Here is a 21,824-nt window from a genome sequence, read left to right on the forward strand (position 1 = left end):
AGCAATACAAAATGAAGAGAATTTAATTTCATAATGAGACAGAATACCTAAATATTATAATAAATACTATAAACAATCTTAGGTAGTTGGTTGGTTAGTGTGTGATGGGTTCCTGTCATATGGCCAGTGAATGGCAATGCGCCCATCCACCCTAGACAGTGGTTGATGCTTAGCAAAGCTTTATTGAGTGTCATATAACTTTTGCTTACGATTTATTCAAACTAAGTTTTTAATATGCAGAGAAAGGTACTTGTTTTCCAGGAATTGATTGGGAATGATATTCTGCCCTTACAATCCGGAGTCCATCCCTTCTGGTTAAATACATCATATACTTGTATGTTAGGGTTGAAGGTAGATGGAGCTCTGAGTCTTCCTTTTAGTCTAAGTTTTCCTCTCAGTAAAATGATGCAAGGGTATTTTAGTGTTTGTTTCTGCATTTTGTCAAATGTATTTGTTTACTGAGGTGTCAATCTCAGGAGTATTTGACCTGGTGGATTGTCTTCAATCATGAAAGGCTATAAACAATCTTAGGAAGGCCCAAGGTATTAAAATAATACTTAATAGCAGGAATTAAAACATTCTTTATTTGCCATTTACAAACTTAAAATTTTTTTTTTAATTTACAAATTTTAAATATTTATTTTCATTTGTTTTCTCGTTATCTTCTCCCCCCCTTTCCAGTTTTGGATAAATCTATTAATTATTAAATGAAATACCTCAGCCTTGAAAATGGTAAAAATTGTGTGTATGTGTCTATATATGTAGCTCATAAAATAAATGCAGGCACTGGACCATGATAGTTTTTATCCTAGAAAAATAAAGTTATATCCTTGGTAATTTTGTACAGAATAGAAGCAGTGGCACATTAATGTTTAAAAATGAAATTTCAGAAAAGTGGCATTATGGATGAATGCCATATTTCATGAGTTATGAGCCACGAGTTTATCAGTGGACCTAGAAATATTTAATGGATCCATAATTCAAAGTCAGGCCTTGTGACTATCAAAATTCAGTGCTTTTCCCTTTACATTATCCTATGTTTTGCTATATGTTGATTAACTGTGGGCAAAAAAATGAAAGGAAAAAGAGACCTAAGAAGAAAAGCCAATCCAGCAAAGGACTGTCAAAAAGAAAAGGTGAGAGTTTAAAAGGAAGAAGCTTTGGCACTTTCTGAGGTCAAGCTAAAGGTTTTCAGGGCATTAAATAAGAGAAAAATCTGGGGGAAGTACAGAGTAGGCACAAATGCATTTTTAAGGAGAATAACTGCCAGCATAAAACTTAAAAAATTGTAATGCTTTGATACACATTAACTTGCTTGGGTATTAAAATAATTCCATGAGTTAGGTGTCATAGGTGGTGTTATTTTCCCTCTAATGATGTATTAAGTACCATGCCTATGGTCACACAGTAAGTATAAAAAGCAGCATCTGAACCCAGGTCTCTCCGTCCCTGAAATCCAGTAAACTATTGACTGCTATGCTACTTTTTGAGGGCTTGAAAATAGAACTGGATGAGCAATTACAAATATCTGAAAAGGGGCTTTTTAAAAAAATTTATTGCTTTCTTTAGAAATAGACTTTATATATTTATCTCTGCCACCCACCCCTCTTTGTGACAAAAAACAGTTAAGCAAATGAAAATAATACACTGCTGACACACTCTCTACACCCAAAAACCCCTATCAACCTGCTGAGAGAAAAAACATTCTGATTAATATTATTTACCTTCACCTGAATAGTTTTTAGTATTTTTCTTTCCATGAAATGTCTCTTAATTCTGCTTTCTTCACTCTACATAAGTTCATACACATCTTCCCTAGTTTTTCTGAGTAACTCAAATTTCTTGTTTCTTTCACAAAAAGTGCCATTAGTAACAGGGCTCTCCCTCACCTCAATCCCTCTTTGACCTCATTTTGTTATATGCCTTGTAGTAAACAGTTGGGTCAAAGGGTTCAAATAGTGACTTTTCTTGTAAAGTTCCAAACTGTTATAATGGTTGGACCAGTGCAAAGCCACCAGTGTGTATTAGCTCCTTAAAACTGTCTTAAAACAGCATTGCTGGTTTGGTTTCTTCCTCCCACGTCAATAGTACTGTTAAATGTCCATTTTTCTTAGTGATTTCCTGTAATTTCTTTTTGTTAATTGCATTTCTTAATTCTGAAGGTCATTTGTACATATATTTTGAACACTCAGGTAGGAAATGGTTCTTAGTCTCATATTTTTGTATAAGTTTCCTGTAGAAAGATTTTATTCTGTTATTTGATTAAACTATTTTTCCCAATCTAGTTGCTCTTGGTTTTGTTTGTACACATGCATTTTAATTTTATACCTCTATCCTTTGGTGTAGAATTCGCCTGCTTATAATTGTGAAAGGGATTTCCTTTCATTCTCCTGATCTCACCCCATGTGTGGGTATTGTTGGCCTACTGTTTTAAAAAAAATAATCCATTTGTAACTTATTGTGGAAATAAATGCTGATCTAAACATTTTCTGCCAAACATGATCAGTTTTTGTGAAATAAAGAGGGTCATGGTTTTTAACAGGTACTGAATGGATGACTAGCATTAACCTTAAAAGTTAATACCATGGGGTGGCCAGGTAGCACAGCGAGTAAGAGCACCGGCCCCAGTGTCGGGATGACCTGGGGATCAAATCCAGGCTCAGATACTTAGCACCACACCCAGAAATAACTGGCTGTGTAACCTTGAGCAAGTTACTTAACCCCGATTGCTTTTAAAAAAAAAAAGTTAATACCAGAGTGGTGTTAAGACATACATAAAGTGGAATTAAAGCAACTCATTCTGTAAGGGAGAACAGTAGTAGAGCTGTGACCCTGGAAGGAAATGTATGAGGCAACAATGGGCCTCTATGAGATCTGGAAAGAGGTTCATTCTGGTTTTGGGAGTTTGGACTTAAAAGTGAAATGGTTTTGGAAAATTTATAATGCTCGATGTCCAGTTTCAAATAACATGCTTTCCACTTCAAGCCTGCTGTTCTCAATATACGGCTGGTACAACCACATAGATAAGTAGCTTAAAATGAGATCCTGGTTTGTAGCATGGGCGAGCTCTTCAACAATGATGCGTTTGAGGAGTATTTCCTTCTTGTACATTTCTGAAAGCTTATGGGAAACTTCATCTGAAATACATGGAAAATTACTAGAAGGAAGGTTTTAAGACAGCTCACATGGAACAAATAAAAATTGACATTTAGTGCTTTATGTTCACAAAATGTTCTTCCCCCAACAATCCTGCTATCCCCACCTTAGAAATAGGGAAATGTAGGCTCAGAAAGTTTAGATTACTTGTCCAAGGGCACAAATAATAATATAAGAGTAAATGATTAGCATTTATGTAAGGGTTTAAGGTTTGTGAGACCATCACAAACAATTTCCTTTTGGAGCTCTTTATAATGTAGTACACTGCATTGGGGTACAGTATCTTTGCCTCCAAGAAAGGTGTTAAAACTGGCCCAAACCGGATTAAAATATAACTGGGAAATATTTAACAAAATAAATAAAAATACCACATATTAATTTGTGGTTTTCTAAGTCAATATGTGGCCTGAAGGAGGGATCCAAAGGGATTAATTTCTATTTGAGTTTGACACCACTGCTGTATACTGTTTTAGTGACAGACACTTTCACAATGTTCAATGTCTCATCTCTCAATGCCAACTCCCAGTTAAAAATGACCAACAGGAACCTTAAATTCTGTCCAAACCAGAACTTGTTATCTTTCCCTCTAAATGTACGGCTCTTCCTGTTGTCTCTATTCTGGCTGAAGGCACAACCATCCTTCCCTAGTTTTCAACCTCAGAGTTATCCCTTTCTTCAGTTGTGTCTGCAGTCATATCTGACTCTTTGTGACTCCAAATGGGATTTTCTTGGCAAAGATACAGGAGCAGCTTGCCATTTGTTCTTCAGCTCATTTTAACAGATTAGGAAACTGGCAAATAGGGTTAAGTGACTTGCCCAGGGTTACTGCCCAGCAAGTAAGTGTCTTGAGGTCAAATTAGAACTCAGAGTGATGAGTGTGTGTGAGTGTGTGTGTGTGTGTGTGTGTGTGTGTGTGTGTGTGTGTGTGTATCTTCCCTATACCTGTTCTCCCACTCACCCCTATATCCTGTTAGTTGCCAAGTCTTGGGCATTTTATTTCTGCAACAGCTCCTGAATCCATTGCTTTCTCTCTACTCCATCTTAGTTCTGGTCTTCATCATCTCTTGCCAGCACTACTTGAGTATCCTAACTGGTCTTCCTATTACTAGTTTCCCCTCTTTGACTTTTACTCCACAATTTGCAACACAGCTATTCCTAAAGCACAGGTTTAACTATCAACAGGCAGCCGACCACTGTGGCTAAGAATACTGTTCAAATCCCACCTCTGATACTGGTTAGATGTATAACAATGAGTAAGCCGCTACTAACCTTCAGTTCCTTCTTCTGTAAAGTAAGGGGGTTGTCCTTTTACTTCTAAGCTATGATTCTATATTATTTCCTTGCTCAATTTTGCCTCTAGAATAAAGCTCTTTCCATTGTGGGTTCAGTTTACCTGTGTAGGTTTTTCACATTGTGTACTCTTTATGTTCTGGTTAAATGGGCCAACCTGACATTCAATAACCAGCCTGGAATACTTTGGGAATGCCTAGCTACTTTCAAGTCATTTCCTACCTAAGACCTTTCCTAAGTTGCCCCTGAAATAACCTCATATTTACTTATTTGTTACCTGTCTTCTGTCCACTGGAATGTAAGCTTTTTGAGGGCAGGGACTGTTTCGTTTATAAAGACAAATGTAATACTACCTCCTACCCCCAAAACATAAGGCTCTGCATATAAAAGGTGCTTAATGATCACTCGATTAAGTGTCACAACAACCTTATGAAGACAGATATGGGATACGCTAGGCTTGGAATCAGGAAAACTCATCTTCCCGAGTTCAAATCTGGCCTTAAGACACTAGCTATGTGACCCTGTGCAAAGTCAGTTTGCCTCAGTTAATCCTGTTTGCCTCAGTTTCCTCATCTGTAATGACCCAAATGAAGTCACAAAGAAATGGACATGACTGAAACACTGAACAATAACTTCATATATTATCCCTATTTTGCAGATAAGGAAATAGGCTCAGAGTTAAGTGACTTGCCCTTGGTCTTACAACCAATAAATGATGGAGGCAAAAACTGAATGTAGGCTTATCCAACTCCAAATTCAGTACTTTATCCCCCATATTAACAGTAGGTGACAGAACTGGAAGCTAAATTCTAGCATTCTGACTCCAAATCCTGTGTTTTTGGCATCAGTCCAAAGGATTAAAATCTAAGTCAATAACAGCATTGTGAAGAGACCTACCTGGGTCTCTAATTGGTTTATGCAATTGAGGCATACACATGCATATGCATATATAGATAGATAAATGTATGTATATATACAGTTTGTAAAATGAACTGAAATAATAAATGAAAAGATTTTAATTTAGACCTAGAGTAACTGGAAGTAAACTCATGTCAAAAAAAAAATCCCTTCCATCAATTTAAAGAAAACAAAAGGAACAAACCAGCACCCAAAAATGGTTCTCTTTGGAATTATTTTCCAGATGAACTCATTCATAGTTCAACATGGCGAAATGAAACTTCATATGGTTGTGAAGAATGTTTTTTCTAAAAATGTCAGCTATGTTCATTAGAATTTATTATTATTATTATTATTTTTTAAAGCAACTGGGGTTAAGTAACTTGCTCAAGGTTACACGGCCAGTTATTTTGTGTGAGTGCCAAGTATCTGAGGCCGGAACTGATCCTAGGTTTCCCAACACCGGGGCCGCCCCTCATTAGAATTATTGAGGAGTCAGTGTAGTACAAAAGAAAGATCCCTGAACCAGAACAGAGTCAGAAGACCAAGGTTTGAAACCTAGATTCTTTATTTGTTGCAGAACTTTGGATAAATCAGATCCTCTCTATGGGCCTCGGTTTCCTCATCTGTAAAATGGGGATGAAAATATTTACCCAATCTACTCTATAAAGTTGTTGTGAAGATCAAATGAAATGTCAAAGCACCTTATACAACTGTAATGTGCTATACATGGGTAGGGGAATATTATTTATCATCTGCTAGGAGAGTCAGAATTTATCCTAAATTTCCTTAAAGTAGTTCTTCCCCTCTTATGTTTCTAAGTCCTGGCATTCTCCTCCCTAAAATAAGTACATGTTTTTGCTAATGTAGGAGAAATCGAGTTCTCTGTCCTTAACCACATTTTTGAAGCATAAAAATGGGAATCGCTTCATTGAGTTCTAAAAATATTAAACCCTTATAGAAGATTTAATATTTCATAAAGTATTTTCACATCTACTACTTAATTTAAAGATCTGTATTAACTGCACCTCATTGGGCTATTACCATTTTAGAGAGAAGGAAACTAAAGTTCAGACAGGTTAAATTACTTGACATGGTTACATGGTGAAGGCAGGATTTGAAGCCAGGAGTTTTGCCTCAATGTTCAGATTCCAGTACGTTGGCTGTGAACTCCTTTTTAATTTTTAGGCAATGAAGATACTAAATTAAGAAGTACTCCTGGAGTAGCTAGGTGGTGCAGTGAACAGAACATGGGACCTGAAGTCAGGAGGATCTGAGTTCAAATCCAGCCTCAGATATTTGACATTTAACTAGCTGTGTGACCTTGGGCAAGTAACTTAATCCCAATTGCCTTGCCTCCCCCCCTCAAAAAAAATAAATACTCCTTTCAAGCTGGCCCCTCTCCTCTCTAAGGACAGAAATCATCCTTAGAATTTAATTTCAAAGCCCAGTATAATGAAAACCATTTTGCAATTGTAATCTAACATGTACCCAATCTATTCTTTCCCTCTTTCATGCCTCAGAAATCAGCAATTTTATGCTTACTTACAGAAGTAGGTAGTAGGCCATGTATGGAAAAGGGGTGTTTGATAATTTCCGTTTCCACGATGGTAATTTTCTAGGTTGCAAATTCCTTTAGTCGTTGATGTTAACTTTTCCATTTTCACCTGTACCTTAGCCTGGGGAAGACAATTTTTTTTTTAGAATCTGAGCATCTTAATTTGAAATTTACTTTAAGCTCGTATCAATAACTGAGTTCAGGCTTAAACAGTATGAGATTACATTTCTAATCCATAAATTTAAATTAGGTCTTTTTAAAAGTGGGTTTTAAAGTTGACATGTGCAATAGAGCCGATTTCTCTTCAATTTTTTTTTATGGTGACAAATTGAGCATATTTTCATTGTGTGAAAATCAGAGGTTAAAAGGATGAACAATTGGATGGGGTTCATCAGGGACCTATGTCTTGGCCAGGTACAACAGCCGGACCTAGCTGCACCATTTTTTAAAAATCTAGATAAAAAATAGAAATAATAGGGGGTGGCTAGGTGGTGCAGTGAGTAAAGTATTGGCCCTGGAGTCAGGAGGACCCGAGTTTGATTCCGGCCTCAGACACTTAACACCCACACACAAAAAACTAGCCATGCCGTGTAACCTTGGGCAAGTTACTTAACCCCAACTGCCCTCCAAAAAGAAAAAAAAAGAAATAATAAGATATTGAGCTGTATCTACATTTGAGAAATAGTATAAGGCTTTCAATGATCTAAAGTTGCTTGCTGCCACAAAAATCTGTCTTGAATACCAAGTTTTTCAATGACTCCAAATGCAATGCCCTTTTCCATTAAATTAAATTGTGGAGGAAAAAAAGGCCCAGAGACAGGAAGTAATTTGCCAGGGGTCATATAGTGAGTTAATGGCATAACATTTCCCCTCTGTAAGAACTACTGTTACTTAACTTTCTATTTCTTTTGTATTAATTTGCCAACACATAAAAGAAGTAATTTAAAAATCAATCAAAGCTGATACACTTTCAAAGACAGACTTTATCTTTTGATTTGACAGTCATTTTCTAACATAACGGTAGGATGTAGTTAGCAAACTGCTATTCAGTTCCAGAGACCTCTATTAAGTGCTTTACAGTGGAGTAGAAGAATATGACTAACCTACAAATAATTAAAACATGACAAATACATAAGAAAGGTGAGCTGGACAAACACAGTTCATTGAGACTGAAGGTGCTTCCTAGAGAAACTAGTATTTAAGCCTACAATGAAGGCTAAGAAGCCATCAGGAGGCAGAGTAATTAAGTAAATGGTAGATTGTACTTCACAGCTAAATTCTTCACATTTTCCTACAATTTATAAGAATCGCACTTGGATGCTGATGTGACAATTCATAGTATTCATCAATTCTGTTCTTACATATTTTGTACCATAAATACATCTGTGAATCTCAACATGCCTCCCATGCAGTGCATGTTATAGAAGGCAGAAATCTGTGAAGTGAGCATAAGTTACTTAATGCTTACAGTAGTTACTTAACCCCAATTGCCCCACCCTCCCCCTCCAAAAAAAAGAGGCAAAAAATTAAAATAAAATAAATTAAAAAAAAAGAAATTAAAGAACTTAACCATTCAATTTCTCATCATAATTCAAAGATCATTTGGCTAGTTTTAAACATGCTGCTCATTGTAGGAATACCATCTCCAACACAGATAAATCAATAAATAAACATTGCCTACTATGTTCCAGACATTGTTCTGAGCACTGGAGATATAAAGAGGCAAAAGACAGCCTTTGCCCTCAAAGAACTTACAGTCTGAAGGGGCAGACAACACGCAAACAAATATATAGAGTAAGCTATATACAGGATAAAAAAGAAATTTAATTAAGACTAGGATTAAGAAAGTTTGGAGAAGCCTTCCAGTAAAAGATGGGATTTTAGTTAGAACTTAAAGGAAATTAAGTGGGCTAGTAGGAGGAGTGAAGGGAAAAGTTTATAGGCATGGGCGACAGCCAGAGAGAATGCCTGGAGCCAAGTGATATGGAGTGTTTGTTGATAGAACAAGCCAGGAAGCCAGTGTCACTGGACTGAATAGTGTGTGTCAGGGAGTGAGAAATAGGAAAAGTGGGAAAGTAGGGGGGCAACAGGAAGCCACTGGAGTTTACTGAGTTGGGTGGAGGAGTAGGGGAGGGGTTGACATGGCTAGTCTTAGGCTTTAAGGAAATCACGTTAGTTGCTGAGTGGGGAATGAAGTGGAATGGGGAGAGACTTGAGGCAGGCAGACCCATTAGCGTGCTATTGCAATAATTAAGGCATGAGGTGATGAGAGCCTGCAATAGAGCGGTGGCAGTGTTAGAGGAGAGAAGGGGGGCATACTGGAGAGATATTACAAAAATGAAATGGACAGGCCATGGTAACAAATTGGATATGAATGAACTATAGTGAGGAATTCAAGATGACTCAAAGATTTGCAAGCCTGAAGGACTGGTAGGAGGGTGCTGTCATCTACAAAGAAAAGGGGAGGGATTTATGGGGAAAGATAATTAGTTCTATTTTGGATATATTGAGTTTAAGAGGTCTACTGGACATCTAGCTCAAGATGTTGGAAAGGCATGTGAAAATGCAAGACTGGAAGTCAGCATAGGTAGATCTGAGAATCATCAGCATAGAGACAGTCATTAAATCCATGGGTACACCACACACCACTTGCCAGAGTCCCCCTTAGTTGGCTGATCCTTCACCTAGAAGATGGTCATCTGCCCAAGAGCCAGTATGGCTTTAGAAAGTGTTAAGGAATGGTAAACATGGTGTTTGTTGCCCAGCAACTTCAGGAGAAATGCCAGGCACAGAAGAACAAAGATCAGTATGCAACATTCATTGATTAGACCTTGGCCTTTGATAACATTGTCAGTCATGAGGGCTTATGGAAGATGATGGTGAAATTTGGCTGCCCAAAGAAGTTCATCAGTATGCTAGTTTCATGATGGAATGCTTGCGTGGGTTCTGGATAAAGGAAGATGCTCTCACACTTTCCCAGTCATCAATGGAGTGGAGCAGGGCTGTGCACTTGCTCCTATATTTTTTAGCATGATGTCTTCTGCAATATTGTCACTCACTTTTAGCAAGTGGCATCGAGGTCAGCTACTGCATTGATGGCAAACTATTATAAGCCAAGACCAAGTGGAGAAAGAATTGGTGTGCAGGGTTCCTTTCTAAAATTTTATTTATTTTTAGTTTTCAACATTCATTTCCACAAGATTTCCACAAATTTTCTCCCCATCTCTCCCCTACCCCCACCACAAGATGGCATGCATACTGATTACCCCTTTCATCAGTCTGCCCTCTCTTATATCCCCCTTCCCCCTTACTTTCTTGCAGGGCAAGATGGATTTGTATACCCCATTGCTTGTATATCTTATTTCCTGGTTGCATGTAGCAATTTTTTAGTATTTGTTTTTAAAACTTTGAATTCCAGATTCTCTCTGTTCTTCCCTCTTCACCTACCCCCACTGGGTAGGTGAATTCAAGCAATTCAATATACGTTATACACGTGTAGTTATGTAAAATTTTTCCATAGTAGTCATATTGTGAAAGACTAACTATATTTCCCTCCATCCTTTCCTGCCCCCCCCATTTATTCTATTTTCTCCTTTGCCCCTGTCTCTTTTCAAAAGTGTTTGCTTCTGACTATCCTCTCCCCCAATCTGCCCTCCCTTCTATCATCCTTCCCTCTTATTCCCTTCCCCCCTACTTTCCTGTAGGGTAAGATATCCAATTGAGTTTGTATGTTATTCCCTCTTTAAGCCAAGTCCAATGAGAGTAAGGTTGCCTCATTCCCTTTCACCTTCTTGCTCTTCCCCTTTATTGTAACAGCTTTCTCTTGCCTCTTTTATGTGAGATAATTTACTGAAATCTATCTCTCCCTTTCTCCTCCCAATATATTCCTCTCTCACTTCTTAATTTTAAGATAGCATCCCTTCATATTCAACTCACCCTGTGCCCTCTATGTACATATATGCACATACACCCACACCTACCTATACACACACACACACACACACATATATTCTTTTCAACTATCCTCATACTGAGAAAAGTTCTCATGAGTTACAAATATCGTCTTTCCATGTAGGAATGTAAACAGTTCAACTTTAATAAGTTCCTTATGATTTCTCTTTCCTGTTTATCTTTTCATGCTTCTCTTGCTTCTTGTATTTGAAAATCAAATTTTCTGTTCAGCTCTGGTCTTTTCATCAAGAATGCTTGAAAGTCCTCCATTTCTTTGAATGTCCATATTTTGCAGGGTTTTTTTTTTTCCAGATGATTGTGCACTTAATGAGGCCTCTGAGGCTGAGATCTAACAGTGTATGGATCAGTCCTCTGCTGCTTATGCTAATTTTGGCCTAACACCAAGAAAACAGCATTGCACCATCCATACATGGAACCAGGGATCACAGTAAATGGAGAAATTGTGAATGCTATAGTTAATTTCACTTACTGCATACCAAACTGAAGGTCTACAAAGCCATTATGCTGACTTCACTGTTGTATCCTTGTGAAACCTATCAATGCCATTTCAGAAAATTGAACTGCTTCCATTTGAACTGTTTTAGGAAGATTCTGAAGGTTACCTGGCAAGATCAGGTACCAGACACTGAGACCCTTTCTTTGACTGAACTGCAAAGCATTCAAACCCTACTGCAGAGTACAACTTTAATGGGCTGGCCACATAGCCCAAATGCCAAATGCACACTTACCTAAAAGGCTATTTTATAGAGACCTCTGTAGACCAAACCTGCACAACTTGGCAGTAAGTAGGGGCCAAAATTAAAATAGGCTAAACTCCTTCGGGCTGCAGACAGATTTTAGCAGCTCACTTTTCAAATAAAGGTAACTAGAGACAGACTGATGGTTGTTTGCTGTGGGTCACATGACAAAGAGGAGAGAGTATGCAGTGGCCATCCTTTGATGGACTGCAAGCAGCCCAGAGGTCGTATGTTGTGTAGGCCTGTTGTAGACCTTCAGTTAGTAGGCAGCCTAATAACTCTTCTCTCCCAAATACTTAGCTCTAGAAATGTGTATGTCAACTTCATCATCCATGTGTACATCCCTGGAAAGTATAGTGCCAAGGTAAATTAATTTACCCACAGCATTCAATATTTCTCCAATTTGCTGATGGTTCCACTTATGGATGGTATAGTGCTCAATGGTGGAGGACCTGTTTTCTTGGCACTGTCAGGCCAAAATTAGCACAAGTGGCAGAGAACTTTCCATACTCTGTCATCTTTGAACAAAAAGTTGTGAACCAACTCTCCCTAGTCTTGGCTTCTAGCCTTTTCAAGTTAAATAATGTACCACCAGTGTAGCAGCTAACCTTGATGCTATGTATTTTTTGAAGACTATTTTATGGAGAACTCACACTAGGCAAGTAGTAGTCAGAAGAAGCTGTACAATGATACTCTTGAGCTCTTTCTGGAGAACTTTACTACTGATTGTGAGACATGGGAGATTGGCACAGGACCACCCACCAGCATGGCGTTCCCATATCAAAGGTGTTCTATTCCATGAGCAAAGCAAAATTGCTGTATCACAAAGGAAATGTGAGCTGTGCAAATCTCCATCCCAAATCTTCTAATAGACTACTTGTGCCTAACCTGTGGTAGAGCCTTCTGAGCTTGTACTGGACTGATCAGCCATAGCTGAACATATTGTACTGTGACACCAACACTGATGTCACTGGTCCTCTTTGAAATGAAGGATGAACAACAAATCCACAGGAGCAGATAGGACAGGAAGGTCATCAATTCTACTCGAAGGCCTTGAGTTTCAGGGAGCTCAATACCTTGCAAGACAGTTTGTTTCACGGCTGCATGGCTGGTTGTTAGGAAGTTCTTCCTTATTTTGAGTGGAAATATGGTTCCTTGCAATGTACCTTCCTCCTGGTTCTTCCATGTTTCACCAAGCAGAACAAGTTTACTACTGTATTTCTATGACAGTGCTTCAGAAATGTGAATCTCAATCCTGATTTAGAGAGACAGAGCTGTTGGCTCAGGGTAGTCTACAGTCAGTGCTGTGCTTACTTGCTTGTAAGCTGAATTTATGATCTCGGGCTGGAACAATGACACACTGTAGTTTCTTCCTAAATTTCCTGATTTCTTCTTGTTTTGGTGCTTTCCCCTGATCTTTGTTAAAGGAACAGTGGGAGATAGCTAGGTCCTTGCCAATAAGATTTCTTTTATTCTTGGCATTTGTATTTCCAAGTATCTGACACATAGTAGGTGCTCAATAGATACTTGTTAATTGATTGACCTAGGTTCAAATCCCAGATCTATTACTAGTTTTGTTAATGTCAGCAAGGAACTTAATCTACCTGGGCCTCAATTTCTGCATCTGTAAAATAAGTGTGTTAGAGTAGACACTTTTTTTTTTTGGAGGGCAACTGGGGTTAATTGACTTGCCCAAGGTCACATGGCTAGTTTTTGTGTTAAGAGTCTGAGGCCGGATTTGAACTCAGGTCCTCCTGACTCCAGGGCCATTGCTCTATTCACTGTGCCACCTAGCCACCCCCAGAGTAGACACTTTTTAACTTTCAGTTCTTAAGTTCTATGATTGTATGATACTATATCTGAAGACAGCTACTATGTACCTGCCAAATCTTATTGTCTCCAAGTTCCTTCACAGTTTTCCTTAAACAGGATGTATTCAAGTCTCCCTTAGACTGAGGATAAAAGAAATCACAAAGACCATGTAATTTATTTTAAAAGAGAGGGAATGGGCCAACTTTATGTACTCCTTGAAGACAGACTACTTAGGCTATATTTAAAAGGATAATTACTGATTTTATAAGCATTTTTAGTTGATAAGAGTCTTCAAGAGATGGACACTATTAGAAAGAAGCAGTGACAGATGACATCAAATGAAGAAAAACAAGACACAGAAGATCTAGCAACCAGACATAAAGCAGCAATGGAATAATGAATACTGAAGCCCTGGGCTTATGTCCTGCCACTAACACTGAGTACTGACTGTGATCCTGGGCAAGTCACTCAACCTCTCAGTGCAACTAAGAGTACAAGTTAAGGAGTAGGTGCTGAGTGAGGCCAACACTCTTCTCTCCAAAAGGGGAGAGAGAAGGGAAGACTCTCCATCCTCTAACAGTAAATCACAGCTTTTCCTCTCCATGGTGCTAAGAGCAAATTAAAGACCATGAGAAGTTTTATACCAGCAGATCTAGGGGAAGAAAGTCTGAGGACATTGGCATAGAAACACACCCTGAATCACATCTATGTAATGGAACAACTGCTGTACTGTAGGCTAGACCTTAATAGAGCATTGTTTTGTTTCTCTTTAACATAATATTGTGTAGTATTACTATCTATGCTCTTATCTTCCTAAAATGTGATCTCTATGAGGGTATATACTGAGCCTAACAAAATACTCAGCACACAAAAGGTACTAAATAAATGGTGACCCTGGGACATCAGGTTAAAATTCTGTTTAGCACTCTAGCTAACAGAGCAGGTTAAAATGTAATACTATTTGTGAAATCCTATTTTGATACCTTATTGTGCCACAGAGATGACTTTTACTTCCAGAATCTGGCTGAGAGTAGAATGGAAATTTTGGTAGGACCTAGCAATCTTGAAAACCTTCAAACAGAAGGCTGTATGTCTCATCCTCAAATCAGTTTAGTCACATTTGAGGAGGCTCACAAACAGAAACTACCAGGCATTGGATTTTTGGGGGCCATGGCAATTCAAATCTTGAACGGATAGACAGAATGATGGTGTACTCAAAATGACAATGCAAATGCCTAAAGTATTGAAATAGCACTACACTACAGAAAGATTTCTAACCAAAATGGTTAAATAAAATTTAAAACAAAATACCATATTTAGACATTTCAAGGAATAAACTTCCAAATTTATTTATGTAGAATTTCATCCTTTGAAGACATTATGAGAAATTAACCTTTATTAATTGAACTAACACTTTAGTTAATAAACTTGTGAGGATGATCTCACCTTTGGAATCTTACCAAGTTTTCCAAGGTGTCATGAAGTTCCTTGCACAACATCTCAAGTTCCTCATTAAATTTTGGATGTACCTTTTGAGAATGAAAGCCAGAAGGAATGCTGTTGCATTCTAGTTCTACCTTGTCTTCAGTACTATATAAACAGAAAAAGTAACAAGAATATAAAACATTTTAAGACACTGCTCAGAAGAGTGAATACTAAAAAACCGAAACTACAAATAACATCCCAGAATTATAGGGACCTTGTAAGTCATCTAGTCTAAACTACATCTGAAACAATTCTGTTTACAGTATTAATGATGGGTCATACATAGGATGAGGATTTAGAGCTGGAAGGGACCTAAGAGATGACTCTTAACTCTCCCACTTTTTAGAAGAGGAAACAGGCCCAGAAAGATTAAGAGCTTGGTCTAATGTCATAAAAGCAGCAGAGCAGGGACTTGGGCTCGACTTCTTTGATTCTTTTCCATGGCAGCCTGTTGCTACTCAGGTTTTGTTTGAACACTTGGAGTGAAAGAAGAGTCATTCATGTAGCATTACCTTTCACTGCTGTAATGAAAAATTGCCTCTGTGTCTTTCAACTATTATTTCTACTTAACAAGTCTTCTGAAACCAAGCAGAACCTATCTAAACCATCTGTTTGTGCAAATATCCCATACATTTGTATGCTACTTTATCGTTATTTTAAAATGCTACATGTTTAACTTTCATTCACATTCCAGTTAAAGATGAACAATGTTTTACAATGATAAAGCACATTGATTTATTTGTTGCACAATGCACCTAACTATAGTTACTTCAGAATAAAACCGAGTTGTTGGTGATTTCTAAGTTTGTCAAAAATAAAAAAACCAACCATTCTACCTAATCATTAACTGAAAAAAGTTCAGAATGAAGGAAATGGGGTATAAACTACTTTTTTAAACTTTATATATACTTACAGTGCACTGATTTTGATGTTTCCTATTTTATTTGCAACAGAAAACCCCATATTGTTGAGAGTCTCCCATTTTGATAATAAATTGTGCCAATCTGCAGCATTGTCCTTAATTTTTCTTGCACTGACAGATAAAACAGTTCTTTTGGGAGTAACCAGGCCAGAGTTCTTCACTGTGAAAAGAAAGGGACAGAAAAAAAAATCATGTTTCACTTGTATTAAAAAGTAGGAGAAATCTGTTAGACAGAAATACTTTTACAACAGTTTTTCTTCCACAGAATGTCGAGCTGGAAGGGGCTTAAGTCTTAAAAGTGCTGAATTTGAAGAGATCTCAGAAACAGAACATGAAATGTTAGGGCTGGCAGGATCTGATTGGTAAAGCAGGAAAAGGCCTGACAACTGTCAAAAATCAATGTTAGACTTGGAAGAGACCAAAGAATCACAGGATATAACCATTCATCTTTAAATAGCACCCTAAAATTCTTTGAGGTTTATAAAACACTGTGAGGGGCCTTATGATCACTGGAAATATAACAAAACCATTCTAGACTCATAGAACCTAACACATATGGCTTGTTAGTGCTTTAAGGTTTACTTATACTTAGCTTACAACTTAGTAATGTTCTGAGGGGTGACGTTACATGCCCAAGAGACAAGGTGGTGCAGTGGTCAGATAACTCTGATACTTAAACCACTAGGAAGCCCTGTCAATGGTAAAAGTCTTAGTTTAGTAGGCAGAGTGCTGGTGTAGAGTCAGGAAAACTTGAGTTCAAATCCAAATTCAGATATTTACTACCTGTGTAACCCTGGGCAAGTCAAATAACCTCTGCCTGATTTGGTTTTCTAAATGGGGATAAAAAAGGGCACTTTTCTCCCAAGATTGTTGTCAGGATTATATTATATATTTGCAAAGTATCTGGCACGTAGTAGGTGCTTAATACTTCCTTTCTTCCTTAATGCTGAAAAAAGGTCACCTATGTGATGCTCTATATGTCAATTCAATTCTCTTGGCCTCAGTTAATTAATTTGTAAAATTAAATGCTGGTCTGATGACCAAGCACTGATAGATAGGAAAAAAATATTTTAACTGGGGGAGTGCGGGGTCCTGTGACCTGTTCCCAGTGCCCTCACTTGGTCAAGTCCCTCCCCCTTTCTGGGTTCAGGGTTCCTAAGTGTTACAATAAGTTTAATTTTCTCAAGTCCAGATTCTAGATGATCTCTTCCAGTTCAACACATTTGGCCTTATGTGTTAACATCAGAAAAGAGTGGGGGCTGGCAGTGGCACCAGATGGTAACATAGTACAGTGCCCAAGGATGGAAACAGGGCCAAGACAGAGCCCTAGGGGAGGAAGCACTAGGGTTGGAAGACTCCAAGTGTGTTAAGACAGCAGTTTCTTGACACGGCTTCTCTTAACCTCATACAGCTTCCTCCCCACACACAATTTCCTACAGCCGCCTTTCCTAGTGGCTTCCCTGGTAAAGCTACCTTTTCCTTGCCAAAAACCCAATTGGTCCAGCTTCACTGATGTAGCTTTCTGGCCTAAGGCCAAGAAAACACCCAAGCCATGTGGACTCCATTCCTCTCAGACTTGCTAAGTACTGAGACCATGTGAGTGACTATACTCATCTGATGACTGACTGTTTAATGACTGACTGAAGGGATTCTTTTTTGGATAGAGATGAAGAGGGCCACTCCAGAAGAGCAAACTGCTGCTGTACCTTTGTAGTGTATCCTTAATGTGTCAGGATAAAGTAAGCCTTGTCCTTCATTAAATGTTCAGTGATTTACTAGTGCCTCATTTCATCCCTGCACTGAACCTGAACTAAGAGGATGCTGGCTCTAGTGCTGTGCCTCTGATACCAGTGGAACCCCTGAAGTGCCAGTGTAGAAATGGGTGTCATAGGGGTGGCTAGGTGGCGCAGTGAATAGGGCATTTCCTGACTCCTGGAGTCAGGAAGACCCGAGTTCAAATCCGGCCGCAGACACTTGACATACTTACTAGCTGTGTGACCTTGGGCAAGTTGCTTAACCCCAACTGCCCTCCAAAAAGCAAAAAAAAAAAAGGTGTCATCTGGCAGTTCTATAGCCAATTACCTAGTTCTGAGTCGCAGATCCAGGGAGTAAAGGAACAACTGTTAGCAAGTAGGGGCCTGGGTTGAGTAATGAAGAAAACACAAGTTTCTGAAACACAGCTGTGTGGCTCTGCGCCCAGGAGCAAAATGTCAACTCAGTTTTAGCTTTCTGGCCTAGCATGTACGCCAGTAGTGGAATAACCAGAGCAAGAGTCCCAGACCAAGGGGAACTAGTTGCTTTTCATTTACAGAACCTCCTATGGACTAACAATGACCATGTCTAGGACAATCTATTGAAACTCAACCAACAGACCCAAACTGGGCCAAGAACTTATAGAGTTCAGACTAGGAGTGAGGTGAACAGCCCTCTCCCTGAATCATACCATTTTGGGAGCAGTAAAAACTTGCAGGCCTCCAGATTGAGCTGTGAAAGCTATAGAAGGCCATAGGAGGACAAAAGAATATAAAAGGCATAAAGAAGCTCAGGGGAGACCACTCCTCCTTCCCCCTAAATGTGCAGAGTCCAGTACTATAATAAATTCCAAATTCAAGTAGTAGGCTGGATTGGAGGGCAAACAAAGAACCTAACAAAAGAGCTACTATAAAAAGAGGGAAGCTTAAGGCACAAATGCAAAAGAAGAAATGACTTGAAAACATCGACAAGCAAAGCCTCTAAGAAAAATGTAGATTGGACAAAAGCCCAAAAAGAATTCCTAGTATGGCTGAAGAATTAAAAAAAAAAGAAAAAAGAAAAACAATTATTTAAAAATAAAATGAAAGCAGTAGAGGAAAACAGGAGAAAATAAATGAGAGCTATAGCAGGTATGAAAAGAGAATTAACAGTTTGGTAAATAAAACCTTACTTCATTACATGAAGAATCATGAAACAAAAAAAACAATACTTTATTTGTTTTTTGCTTTTTTTTGGAGGGCAATTGGGGTTAAGTGACTTGCCCAAGGTCACAGGCTAGTTTTTGTGTTAAGTGTCTGAGGCCAGATTTGAACTCAGGTCTAAAACAATACTTTAAAAAAAATTAATTTATTTTTAGTTTGCAACATTCACTTCCATAAGTTTTAAATTTTCTCCTCCTCCTTCCCCAAAATGGCATCCAATAAAATATAGGCTTTATATATACACTCCTATTAAACATATTTTTCACATCAGTCATGATTGTATAGAAGAATTACAACAAATGGGAGAAACCATGAGAAAAGAAACAAAACAAAAGAAAATAGTCTACTTCGTACTGCATTCAGACTTTATAGTTCTTTCTCTGGATGTGAATGACATTTTCTATCACGAGTCCTTTGGAATTGTAAAACAATACTTCTTGAGCCAAGATGACTGAGACTTCCAAACAATGTCAGACTAACACTTCAAAACCAATTTTGGAACTGCTAAGCTTTCAAGCCCAGGAGAGGTTGGAGGGTCACTGGGGTGGAAGGAAAGTATAGTCTGCTCCAGGCAGTGCCTAGGAAGCCAGCAGAGAGGCCCCAATCCTCCTGCAAGCCAGAGGTTTCAATGAGTACAAACCAGTAGTCAGCACAAGTCAGCAACCAAGTCTGAGCTCCTATGTAAATCAGGAGCAAGTTCCTGCTCCTAGTGTAAACCAACAGTGAAGTCACACTCCCAGTGCAATCCAGCATCTATGCCCTGAACTCTGTCACAAGAAACTTGAGACAATGCTCTCTCCAATCCACAAGCAAAGCTCAACTCCACCTTAAAGTAAAGTGTCACAAAATAGCTGGAAAAATGAGCAAAATCAAACCAAGACCAAAACAAAACAACAATAATAATAATAATAACTACCATAGAAAGTTACTGTGGTGACAGGACGGATCAAAGCACAAACTCAGAAAAGGACAACAATGTCAAACTATCTATCTATATGTGAAGCCTCAAAGTGAACTGGTGTCAGGTCCAAAAAGAATTCCTGGAAGTGCTCAAAAAGGAGAGGTAGAAGAAAAATTGGGAAAAGAAATGAGGGTAATGTAAGAGAATCATGAGGAAAGAGTCAACAACTTGATAAAGGAAGCACAAAAAAATGGAGAAAGATAAACAAAAATTCACTGAAGGAAACTTCTTAAAAAGTTGAATTGACCAAATGGAAAAGAAGGTACAAGCTCACTGAAGAAAATAATTCCTTAAAAATTAGATTTCATGGGGCAGCTAGGTGGCACAGTGAATAGAGCACCAGTCCTGGAGTCAAAAGGACCTGAGTTCAAATCCGACCTCTGACACTTAACACAAAAACTAGCCGTGTGACCTTGGGCAAGTCACTTAACCCCAAATACCCTCCAAAAAGAAAAAAATATAAAGACAAGCTCAAAATGGATACATGATTTAGATATAAATGGTGACATCATAAACCAGTTAATACAGTAGGAAGGAAATAATCTGTCAGATTGATGGATAGGTGAAGAGTTTATGACCAAACATGAGGCAGAGAAGGTAAAGTAAAATAGCTAATTTTGATTACATAAAATTAAAAAGCTTTTGCAAAACGAATTCAATGCAGCTAAAATTAGAAGAAAAGCTAGAAATGGGGGGGGGGAATCTCTGCAAGAAGTTTCTCTAATAAAGTTCTCATTTCTAGGATATATAGAGAACTGAATCAAATTTACAAAAATAAGAGCCAATCTTCAATTGATAGTCAAAGGATATGAATAGGCCGTTTTGTAAACAGTAATATGAAAAAATGCTTTAAATCACTAGTAATCAGAGAAATGCAAATGAAACCACCTCACACCCAACAGATTGAATAAGATAGCAAAAACACAAAATAACAAATGTCTGAAACTCTGGGGAAACAGGTACACTAATGCATTGTTGGTGGAGCTCTGAAATTGTCCAACCATTTTGGATTATTTGGAAGCAATTTCGAACTGTGCTCATGATGCTGTTATTAAACCCTGCATATCCTCGGAGGCAATAACTGATACTACATCACTGGAATGAAATACTGTAAGAAATGATGGAGGGGATACTTTCAGAAAATCCTGGTAAGACTTGTATGAACTTATGCAAAGTGGAATGAGCAGAACGATGAAAAGAATTTATACAATAAATATACTTTAAAATATAATTAACTTTGAAAGGCTTAATAACTGATCAACACAATGATCAGTTCTAAAGGGCTCATGATGAAACATGCCATCCACCTTCAGAGAGGATGAGGGAGCTCGCGGACTGAAACACATTTTCTTCTTTCTTTCATTTGGACAAGGAAAACGTCAGCATTTGTTTTGTGCGACTACACATTTATAAAAGATTTCGTTTTCTTGTCTTCCCAATGGCTGAACGAGAAGAAGAGGGAAGGGGAGAATTTGAGATTGAAAATAAAATAAAATAGAATTTTTTATTAAAAAAAAAAAAAGGCCGTTTAGGCCTTAAGGCGAAACTCCAAATTTGCATCACTCACCATCCATGACTTTAAAGCCAAAGATCCAGCCGCCACAAGCCTGAGGAAGTGGGAAGGAAGATCCGGAGCCAACCGGAAGCGCCTATCGTCACTTCCGATCCCGACTTTCTCACGTCAATAGCCACTTGTGGCTGTTCCGCCCGAGCTCGCCCCGCCCCGTGCCGGGAGCCTTGACGACTGTTGCTACCCGGCGCTGACTGGCCCCGCGGCAGTGCCGGGAACGGGCTCCCACAGTCCACTGCGCGCGGGCTCCTTTTCGTCGTACCCGCCCACGACGCCCGGCCGGGGAGGACCTGGAGCATGAGGGTCCCAGGTCAGTGTCACCTGAGGGAGGTGAGTCCTATGGCACCAAGAGGCGGGAGGAGGCCAGAGCAAACATGGGGACCCCGGGAGGTGGTGTTCCTGAGGAAAGGTTCTCCTGCTCCTCCACCTGCCCATCCTCGTCCCACCGACTGCCTGAGTAACCCTTAGCTCTGTTCTCATCCTCCAGTCTTACCAGCCACTCTGACCCCC

General features: G+C 38.7%; 2 protein-coding genes across 5 annotated transcripts in view; one reads left to right on the top strand and one right to left on the bottom strand.

The window, feature by feature from the left end:
• Positions 1-557: 557 nt before the first annotated feature.
• On the bottom strand, positions 558-21,440 carry CINP (cyclin dependent kinase 2 interacting protein). Of its 3 annotated transcripts, XM_069103747.1 has the most exons (6): positions 21,312-21,413; positions 21,052-21,186; positions 15,821-15,989; positions 14,883-15,012; positions 6,893-7,022; positions 558-3,137 (listed from the first exon to the last, which is right to left on the bottom strand). In XM_069103747.1, exons 3-6 carry the CDS (start codon positions 15,868-15,870, stop codon positions 2,938-2,940), a joined length of 510 nt encoding a protein of 169 aa, XP_068959848.1. In that variant the 5' UTR covers positions 15,871-15,989; positions 21,052-21,186; positions 21,312-21,413; the 3' UTR covers positions 558-2,937. The 3 variants fall into 3 exon arrangements, with proteins under 3 accessions (XP_068959848.1, XP_068959844.1, XP_068959845.1); XM_069103743.1 differs by lacking the exon at positions 21,052-21,186 and having other exon boundaries at positions 21,312-21,440; XM_069103744.1 differs by lacking the exon at positions 21,052-21,186 and having other exon boundaries at positions 558-3,157; positions 21,312-21,440.
• Positions 21,441-21,490: 50 nt separating this feature from the next.
• TECPR2 (tectonin beta-propeller repeat containing 2) overlaps positions 21,491-21,824 on the top strand; it is a 140,516-nt gene continuing 140,182 nt past the window's right edge. Inside the window, exon 1 of one of the 2 annotated variants that reach the window (XM_069103739.1) lies at positions 21,491-21,624. The gene's annotated coding sequence lies outside the window, so the exon portion shown is untranslated. Of the gene's footprint in view, positions 21,645-21,824 lie in introns of both variants that reach the window. The other variant, XM_069103738.1, reaches the window with a different exon arrangement.

The sequence above is a fragment of the Petaurus breviceps genome, unplaced genomic scaffold (genome assembly GCF_028583685.1).
Source record: "Petaurus breviceps papuanus isolate PSGF00001 unplaced genomic scaffold, PetGlider_PUasm1.0 64, whole genome shotgun sequence".
NCBI classification, from domain to species: Eukaryota; Metazoa; Chordata; class Mammalia; order Diprotodontia; family Petauridae; genus Petaurus; species Petaurus breviceps.